We start from the raw sequence: 10145 nt of genomic DNA on the forward strand, positions 1-10145 counted from the left end.
GTGTGTCATGTCCAATTTTCCACATCTTCCACATAGAAGAGATACTGACACGATCATTACAGGGAGAACTTGTACATCTGTTTACTAGACAAATACACGGATCCTCTAAGGAGCAAAATACAAGTTACTAGGCTCTAGACTAAGGGGGAATCCTCTCATGTTGTAAGTTAACAGGAGAAATGAAGACTATCAGAAATGGACCTGTGCTCTAGCTCTCTGTCCATCTCCTGGGATATCATAGGCACAGAGAGGAATACCCTTTGATCAATAAACTGTCAAATATTAGACAACTCTTTTTTTTTCTTTCTCACAGGAGCCAGGTGGTGATTGCAATGGCGGTGACATAATAGTGCCTGAGCATAATGGAAGTGTGAAGGATTTGGAGCCTCAAAACAACATCCAGCCACAACCTTGTTACAAACCCACCTTGGAATCTCTGGGGGTTGAAAAACCTCCTCTTCACTCTCTCATCCTTGACTTCACTCCTGTCAACTTTGTAGATACTGTCTGTATAAAGACCTTAAAAAATGTAAGGGGCAAGAAGAGGGAAAGAACAACTCATAACAGAGTTGATCCACATGAAATCAAAAGGAAAAGTTGTCAATTTGTCACAGGGTAGAGCTTTATAGAGGAGAAGCTTTCAAATGCCTAGAACTCACTGTCATATCAGCACTATTGCCAGCTAGATGTCCAAGATGTCTCCAAGAAGGGTCTAAATTACTTTGGGACTGTGATCTCATAGTAATGGTGAACCTGCCTATTTAAGCCCTCTCATTGGCTCCCTCTGGTTGCTAAAGCCCACTCTTTAACCTCATCTGTAATGGAAATGACTGGTGTGTTCACACTCCATTGAGCCAAGTTGGTAAGATATGAACATGGTGTCTTTCCCCATGGCAGAAATTGAGAGTTGGTGTGATACTATGGTTGGACTAGAATTAAGGAGACCCAGCTTCACATCCCTGCTCATCTGGAAGCTCACAGGATAACCTTGGGCCAGTCATTCTCTCTCTACATAACATATCTCACAGGGTTGTTGTAAGAATAAAATGAAAGAAAATCATGTATGCTGCCCTGAGCTCCATGAAGGAAGAGCAAAATAAAAATATGATAGATAGACGAGTATCTGGACATCACCTACAAAGGTAATAGCTGATATCAAGGAATAGATGGATCAAAGAACCTGTGGTAATAATGTGGATGTTGTGGGACACCTATCTTAACATTTTTTTCCCTGACAGGATGGGCAAGAAAATTGTCTGCATTTCTCAGAGTTTTTTGACTTGGCTATTTGTTTTGTTGTCTTTGGCAGATATTTAGAGATTTCCGGGAGATTGAAGTAGACGTGTATCTTGTGGGTTGCCATGGTAAGGAGCCCTGGAAAGCTGTGTCCAATTAAGAAGCAGTAAACAAGCCATCACCTGAGAATGTTCATTGTCTCAATTATGTGCGTGTGTATGTGCATGCATGCAACTCTGGACTCAGGGCCTGATTCTTCTTGCTGGTTTCCTTTCAACTTGGCCCTTCTCTTTTTCACCCACAGTGGCATTATCTGTCATTTTATCTAGCTTTTAAAAAATTTACTGTTGGACACAGTCAGTGATTAACAGTCAGTCATATGCAAAGTGTATTAAAATCAGTGGGCTTGAACTAGAGTAATTCTACATAGGATCATATATCAGGTGTGCCAACTTCCCAGTGGGGCCTGAAGATCCCCCAGAATTACAACTTATCTCTGGAAAAGAGAGATCAGTCCACCTGAAGAAAATAGCTGCTTTGGAGGGTGGACTCTGTGGCATTATACTCTGATTAGGTCTCTCCCCATACGAAGCCCTCTCCAAAGTCCACCCCCAAATCTCCAGAAATTTCACAGCCCAGATTTCGCAACCCTAATCATATTAGATACTGTGGCACAAATAAAGTACAACTTAAGCCTGGAGGATGCCTGAAAATAAATCCTGTTTAAAGATAGTGGGGGGTGGATCTTGCCACCATCCTACCCCTTTACTAAGCAAACTTTGAAGCCTTTCCTGTAGCCTAAGAAAATTTCCTCCAACTTAAATGGCTCTTCCATTTGAGGAAGAGCCACCTACATTGGAGGAATACTCTTTAGGCTAGAGGAAGGCTCCTTGGAGCATAGTTGGATCCACCTCGATGAGATGCATTTTTGTTTATGCTAAAGCTGGTTGAACCTAAACTTTAATCTGCAGGAGATACTGAGTGTAGATTCCTGTGCATCACTGAGAATTCTCTTCAGTCCGTAAACCAGTGTTACATCATAGGTGGCATTCATGCATCCCAGCATGAACATTATTACTACCATTAAGTAAACAATGGATCTCCTTCAAGCATGGCCATTATAACCTGCCCTGCTTGTGAGCTCTCAGAGGCATCTGATTGGCCACTGCTGGAGACAGAAAAGTGGATGAGAAAAATCCAGCAAGAAAATTCCTTAGGTGAGAGGAAGCATAGTTGATAGATGGATTTTGGCCCTCATTGGTTTGCCTAGTGGGGGGGGGGCCAAAGTGGTCATGTCACTCAGCACCTGAAAACACATCTGTCCATGGCCATGCCTTGTTCATCTCTCCACAGCTTCCGTCATAAGAGAGCTGGAAAGAGGCAACTTCTTCAGTGAAACCATCACCAAGCACCACCTTTTTGTATCAGTGCATGACGCTGTTACCTATGTCACTAGGAAACAAGGAAGAAACTTGCCACAAACTGCCACAGTAAGCAGTTTTTGTTTTCATTTACTGAAAATTATACTCCTGAATAATCCCCCAAGTCTCATGCATATATGTATGAGTTCCTTGTTGTTATTTCCACGCCAGACATCCATTTTCAAATCTCATTATTCAAGTCTTGTTCCTCTATAACCGGTTCAGTGAATCTCTTTATTCCATCACAAGTGTCTTTTATAGTGCAATCATAACTAGAGTTACACCCTTCTAAATCTATTGAAGTCAGTGCTCTTAGAAAGGTGTGAATATTTAGGATTGCATTGTTAGTCTCCTCTGCATTGAATGCCCAGTATACTTTCCATATTCCAGCCTGAAATGGTCATCCCTTATTTTGTGTGCTAAGAAGGTTCTCTCCGTCAATGCCAAGCCACTGCATGCTCTCCAGAACTCGTATTATCATAAGGTGCCTTTGTTTAAACCACCCCACTGCTGGTGTAGTCATATAATGGCTGAGCTGTAACCTGGTAAGTACCCAAGTTCAGATGTTAACTTTGCTGTGAATTCTCTAGACTGCTTTAGACAAGCCACGCATTCTCAGCCTTTAACCCTCCCCACTTCCTGTAGAGTTCTTGCAAAGACTGCTATGCAGTGACCTGTACTATGCAGTGACCTGTACACACTTGTGGATCTCCTGACAAAAATATGTAATCTCTCCTTAAAATCAGCCTCCATTCCTGAGGACTGGAAGGTAGCTAATGTCACTCCCATCTTTAAAAAGGGTTCCAGAGGAGATCCGGGAAATTACAGGCCAGTCAGTCTGACGTCGATACCGGGTAAATTGGTGGAAACCATTATTAAGGAAAGAATTAGTAGGCACATAGATGAACAAAACCTATTGAGGCAGACTCAACATGGGTTCTGTAAGGGAAGATCTTGTCTCACTAACCTGTTAATGTTCTTTGAGGGGGTGAACAAACATGTGGACAAGGGGGATCCAATAGATATTGTTTACCTTGACTTCCAGAAAGCTTTTGATAAAGTTCCTCATCAAAGGCTCCTAAGTAAGCTCAAAAATCAAAAACTGGCTAATTAATAGAAAACAGAGAGTGAGTATAAATGGGCAGTTCTCCCAGTGGAGGGGGGTAAGCAGTGGGGTACCACAGGGATCAGTACTTGGTCCACTGCTTTTTAACTTGTTCATTAATGATTTGGAGTTGGGAGTAAGCAGTGAAGTGGCTAAATTTGCGGATGATACGAAGTTGTTCAGGGTGGTGAAAACCAGTGAGGATTGTGAGGCACTCAAAAGGGATCTGTCAAAGATGGGCGAGTGGGCGTCCACATGGCAAATGGGGTTCAATGTGGCCAAGTGCAAGGTGATGCACATTGGAGCCAAAAATCCTAAATATAAATACACATTGATGGGGTCTGAACTGGCAGAGACTGAGCAAGAGAGAGATCTTGGAGTTGTAGTGGATAACTCACTGAAAATGTCGAGACAGTGTGTGACTGCAATAAAGAAGGCCAATGCTATGCTGGGGATTATTAGGAAGGGTATTGAAAACAGATCAGCCAATATCATAATGCCGCTATATAAATCAATGGTGCGACCTCATCTGGAATACTGTGTGCAATTCTGGTCACCACACCTTAAAAAGGATATTATAGCTTTGGAAAAAGTGCAGAAAAGAGCAACTTGAATGATAAAAGGGTTGGAACACTTTCCCTATGAGGAAAGGTTAAGGCGCTTAGGGCTCTTTAGCTTGGAGAAACGACGACTGAGGGGAGACATGATTGAGGTTTATAAGATTATGCATGGGAAAGAGCAGGTAGAGAAAGAGGTACTTTTCTCCCTTTCTCACAATACAAGAACCCGTGGGCACTCCATGAAATTGCTGAACGGTCGGGTTAGAACGGATAAAAGGAAGTACTTCTTCACCCAAAGAGTGATTAACACTTGGAATTCACTGCCACAGGAAGTGGTGGCAGCTACAAGCATGGACGGCTTCAAAAGGGAATTAGATAAGCATATGGAGCAGAGGTCCATCAGTGGCTACTAGCCACAAGGTATAGATAGGGACTCTGGGGCAAGTGATGCTCTGTCATCTTGGTGCTTGGGGGGGGGTCAACAGTGGGAGGGCTTCTAATGTCCTGGCCCCACTGGTGAACCTCCTGATGGCACTGGTATTTCTGGCCACTGTGGGATACAGAGTGTTGGACTGGATGGGCCTTTGGCCTGATCCAACATTGGCATCTCTTATGTTCTTATGTTCATTTATATATTAAACATGCATTCACCTGATCTACAAGGTACTCAGGTAGCTTACATCATAACAAAAAATAACACATGAAAATAATAAATATAATCAAAGTATTTAGTATATTTTTATCCCACCATTCCTTCAAAGATCTCAGGGTGGCATGCAAGCTTCTTCTCTCTTCCATTTTATCCCCATAACCTCCCCGTGAGGTAGGTTAGACTGAGAGAGAGTGACTGGCCCAAGGTATCACACAAGCTTCACAGCAGAGTAGTGATTTGAATCTGAATCTCCCATATCCTAAACCAGCACTCTAACCCAGGGGTCCCCAATCCTTTTGAGCCCATGGGCATCTTTGAAATTCTGACACAGGGTGGGGGCACAGACACAAAATGGCTGCCACAGGAACTGTCCACAAAATGGCTGCTACAGGAGGCAGAGCCCACATACACAGAGAAAGCCCAAGTGAAGGGGAGAAAAATAATTTAGAAATACAATGGGAAAGAGGAGAGAGAGAGAATAAAACCAACACTGTGTGGTAGATGCACTGAAACAACATTATTTTAATTTTCACAGCCAAACAGAAGCCCTGCTGTGCAAGAGCCCCCCCCCCCGGCCTCATCTGCTTTCAAAAACATTTGGTGGGTGCCAGGAAAGGTGCTGTCATGTTGACAACTCCTGTTCTAACCACTAACCAATACCCCACACTGGCTCAATTAAAAAAACCTAAAATTAATAATCACAAAATGAAATACATTAGCAGAAAAAGCAGCAACAACCAAAAACTACACCCTACCCCCAGAATCCTAATAACAATAGCCCAGTTTTGATGAACTGATGAAACGACAGAATAAAAACCTGACATAAAATCAACCTATTGGGATTTTTATTCCGCTCATCAGAATTAGCAGGTTTCCCCCACAGCATCAAACAATTAGGGATGTGATACACACAGAAGACACTGAACACAGAGGAGGAGGCTCTTTTTTTAGCCATTTTGAGACATGAACTTTGCGTGAGTCTTGGCATTTCCTCTGATGGGCATGAGAAAGATCATTATTGAACATGCTCTGGAGGACTCTATATCCAACCTATCAGAAATATGTGCACTTTGGATGGTGAACAGGAAACCAAAGGGGTATTCAGTTAATGTGAAGTATGAAACCAGAATCCATTGTCTTTGTCTTCATAGGCCATGGTGAACACCAAAATGTAACCAGTGAATCGACCTCTTGAGTAGAAAACACTCCAACACATTTTGAGCTGATTGACTGAACTGCTGTTTCTGTTGGTAAAAGTCAATAACACTGTGAATTTACTGAAGACAGAAGCTACCTATCAAGTGCTTGAAAAACTGGGGAGACTGAAGGTTTAGTATGTAGAAGTCTGAACAAATTCAGGAGGAATTGTGAATCCAGACATTGGAGGCAAAAGATCTTCTAGTCCTCTGAACCTACTTCAGGCACCACAATTCCTGCCAAGGGAAAAACACTTCCAAATATTAAATATATTTTGCTTGTTTGGGGAATGTTCTTTTTCAGTCAATAAAAGATACGGATTTTCCATTCATCTCTGCCACTTGACTCGGCAAGTTTGCCTACAAGTATCCTTTGACTGCATGAAAATCTCTGTCATAAAGTAAAGGCAGGAAATTAACTTTGATTCCTTGGGGAACATCTACTCATTTTTTTTCATCCTCTTGGACTGAAATTTTAAAATCAGATCATGGAACAAGGTTAAGTTGTAGATTTATGTCTGTTTTCATTGACAGAAATGTTATTCTGTTTCATAAGTCTAAATGTGGTAAGAGGCTGTTTGCCTAGGAAAATATACACATCTCTATGAACCCTGCCATAAAATGCTTGAGTTGCATCCAGGGAGGAAGTATATGGTAATAGATGAGTGGGGGGGGGGGGCTTTTCCCATTTGGCCAAGTGACTGAAGGCCAAAACAGATAGTTTTGAATATTCCTGCCTGGAGCCCTAAAAATCAGTAACACAAGACCTGGGGGGATTGGATAAGTCAGGTTTCATTGGAAGTTGGGAGCCCTGGCCCCCCCCCCGCCCCATTATTAGTCCCAAAGAGTCCCTCCCAGCTTGGAGGTAAGGGGTTAAAGCAGTGTACTCGTCCTTTGGTGTGCTTTCCCCAAACAGGAAAGAAACAATTTCATGAAAAGGATTGGGCAACCTCACATGCACATAGGTGAACTAAATCTTTTCAGAAAATGAGACAGGGGTGACCACAAGGGGAAAGCTATGACAGATGCCACTTACTGAAACACTGTATAGGAAGTAAGAATTGGAGGTGTTGTCTAGCTGTTGTGAAAACCGAAACGCCTATATGTACTGAAATAATAAATGTATGGAAATCTGATCCTCAGAAAGTTTCTTGGGCAAGCACCTCACAAAATGAACAGCATTTGCTAGTGAAATTGCTTGAATTTTTTGCCATTAAAATCATATATTGTAATTCCTGACTCACTGTGCAAAAAGTATAAATTTAGTAAGGTGACTTAACAACTGAAATAGCAAAAGAAAAAAATGGCATATATTTTTTCATATGAGTGCAATTCTGCTTTTTCCACACTGTCAAACTCCATTATCTTTTAAAGTGAATGCAGAATCTAAATATGAAATGAGGCAAGCTGTGAATAAGTACAGACTTTATGTCAGTAGGAAAAAACCCTTAAAAATGAGACAGAATTTCCTATTTATTTTCATTACAGTTCATGTTTTGAACTCATGAAGAAATGCCACAAATCCGATACTGTAATTGGATATACACTACAGGATTATGGTGAGGAAGCACCTCTCAGGGTTAGTTAATATACCAGTCAAATCACTAGCAGGGTGGGTCATTCCCAGCCTCAAAGGAGTCAACTCATGGACATGTGAATGGCTCTGGCCTGGGGAGAGCAAAGAGATACCAGCTCACAACTCAGCAAAAGAATCATTCCTAGGAATACAACATTTAAATGGCCAAAGGGTAGAAAGTATCCCTTCCCTTTGAAAAGAAGGGTGATCCACAAGGCGAGAGCAAGAATCAATTATACCCTGACCACAAGGCAGAAACATTTAGTTGCTCTTAGCCATTTTGTCTCAAGCGTGAAAGACTAAGCCTTTATTGATGGACCCCATCTTGACCACATGTTGAGGAACCATGGGAGAAGTCCAGCTCTGAGAATGAAGGTAATGGAACTTTTCTGAGGTCTTGTACCTCTAAGAAGAAAGTGTCTGTCCTTATTTAAGGACACCTATTAAGGACAACATCTAGTGTCAATTCTCACAATGAAGGGATGTGAGCAGTGAGGTCCCTCAAAAGATCTGTATTGGGACAGGTGCTCTTCAACTTGTTCACAAATGACTTGAAGTTAGGCATGAGTAGTGAGGTGGCCAAGTTTGCAGATGATGCCAAATTACTTAAGGTGGTTAAGACAAAAATAGATTGTGAAGAGCTCCAAAAGGATCTCTTCAAACTGTGGGAGGGGGCATTAAAATGGCAAATGAGAATCAATGCGAGCAAATATAAAGTGATGCATATTGGGGCAAATAATCCGTACTTCATATATACACTGATAGGATCTGAGCTGGCAGCAACAGACCAAGCATTGGACTTTGTGGTGGTAGTAAATAGCTTGTTGAAAATGTTGTGCATGGCTGCTATGAAAAGGTAGGAATAGAGAATAAAACTGCCACTATCACAATGCCCTTATATAAATCCAAGGTGAGACCACACTTGGAATATTGTGTACAGTTCTGGTCACCACACTTTAAAAAAGGATATTGTAGAGCTTGAAAAGGTGCAGAAAAGAGCTACCAAAATGATTGGGGGCTAGAGCAGCTGCCTTATGAGGATCATTTACAACACTTAGAGCTGTTTAGCCTAGAAAAAAAGGTAAGTAAGGGGACACATGATAGAGGTTTATAAAAGTGTGCATGATGTGGAGAGAGTGGACGGGAAGAAACTTTCCCCCTCTTTCATAAAACTAGAACCTGGGCTTATTAACTGAAGCTGAAGGGTGGCAGATTCATGACAGACAAAAGGAAGTATTTCTTCACAAAGCATATAATTTGTGGAACTTCCTACCACAGGATGTGATCATGGCTGCCAACTTGGAAGGCTTTAAAAGGGGGATGGACAAATTCATGGAGAACTGGGCTACCAATGACTACTAATCATGATGAATATCTACTCCCTCCAGTACCAGAAGTAGCATGCCTCTTTAAATTAGTTGCTGAGGAGCACAGGCAGGATGATGCAGTTGCAATCTTCCAGTTGGTAGGCTTCCTAAAGGTAGCTGGTTAGCCACCGCGTGAATAGAATGCTGGACTCGATAGGCCTTTGGTCTGATCCAGCAATAGGCTTGCCAAGTACCCCCGGGGGGCAGGTAAGCCCCCGCCCGAGAGGCCCGTTACCTGACACCAGCAAATCGGGCCCCAGGGGGAACTCCACCCCCTTCCGGCACACGTCCCCAGCGTGATGATGTCACCCAGAGGTGACATCATCACGCTGGCCACGTTGGGGGCGGGACGCTCTATGATTTGAGGGGAAACTCTATGGTTCTTCCTCGAATCCTAGTGGCCCCGCCCCCAACGTGCCAACGTGATTACGTCACTTCCGGGTGGTGTCATTGCAGCAGCATGGACTCCCAGGATGGCGCAGGACTCCCCCGCAGTAAGTAAATTTGGACTTGGCAACCCTATCCAGCATGGCTCTTAATTTCTTATGATAAATGTAGAACAGGGTTAGAAGGATTGGAATTATTATTTTTTTCTTTTAATCTTTGCTCAGTTCTGCCGCATACAGAAATTATGTACGTGATTTATTCTTTTATTAAACACTTATAATTTCAATACTGGAAGTCAGATTTCTGTACCTATACCATGCTTGACTTCATCACATTTACCAAAAGAGAAGTAAGGGGTGACCTTTGGTCCATTGCTTCTCTCTCAACCTCTTACCAAACAAGAGTGTTATAAGTATAAAATGGATGAGTGGGGAAATCCTGAGCTACCTGTCTGCTTGTTCTGAACTGCATTTAGAGCAAAGTACTAATCCAATTTTTTGCAACTTTTAAAACTGTTAACAATTCAGCTGTGATTAATAATTTATCTGCAGAGTTACTGTTATAATAAAAAATTTTATCAGAAGTGTTGTAATAGAAAGTCTTAATAATCTTCCTATAAGCAATTCATCCATTATAGTATTTCCT

At 42.1% G+C, this 10145-nt stretch overlaps 1 protein-coding gene across 1 annotated transcript in view; it reads left to right on the forward strand.

Moving 5' to 3' along the window:
• Window positions 1-6083, forward strand: part of CELSR3 (cadherin EGF LAG seven-pass G-type receptor 3) — a 169046-nt gene extending 162963 nt beyond the window's left edge. Inside the window, exons 52-55 of the mRNA XM_015427973.1 lie at window positions 314-529; window positions 1310-1364; window positions 2590-2697; window positions 6049-6083. Coding sequence (XP_015283459.1) covers window positions 314-529; window positions 1310-1364; window positions 2590-2697; window positions 6049-6083 — 414 coding nt within the window. The remainder of the gene's footprint in view (window positions 1-313; window positions 530-1309; window positions 1365-2589; window positions 2698-6048) is intronic.
• Window positions 6084-10145: the final 4062 nt, after the last annotated feature.

Source organism: Gekko japonicus, unplaced genomic scaffold (assembly GCF_001447785.1).
Source record: "Gekko japonicus isolate JY-2015 unplaced genomic scaffold, Gekko_japonicus_V1.1 scaffold980, whole genome shotgun sequence".
NCBI classification, from domain to species: Eukaryota; Metazoa; Chordata; class Lepidosauria; order Squamata; family Gekkonidae; genus Gekko; species Gekko japonicus.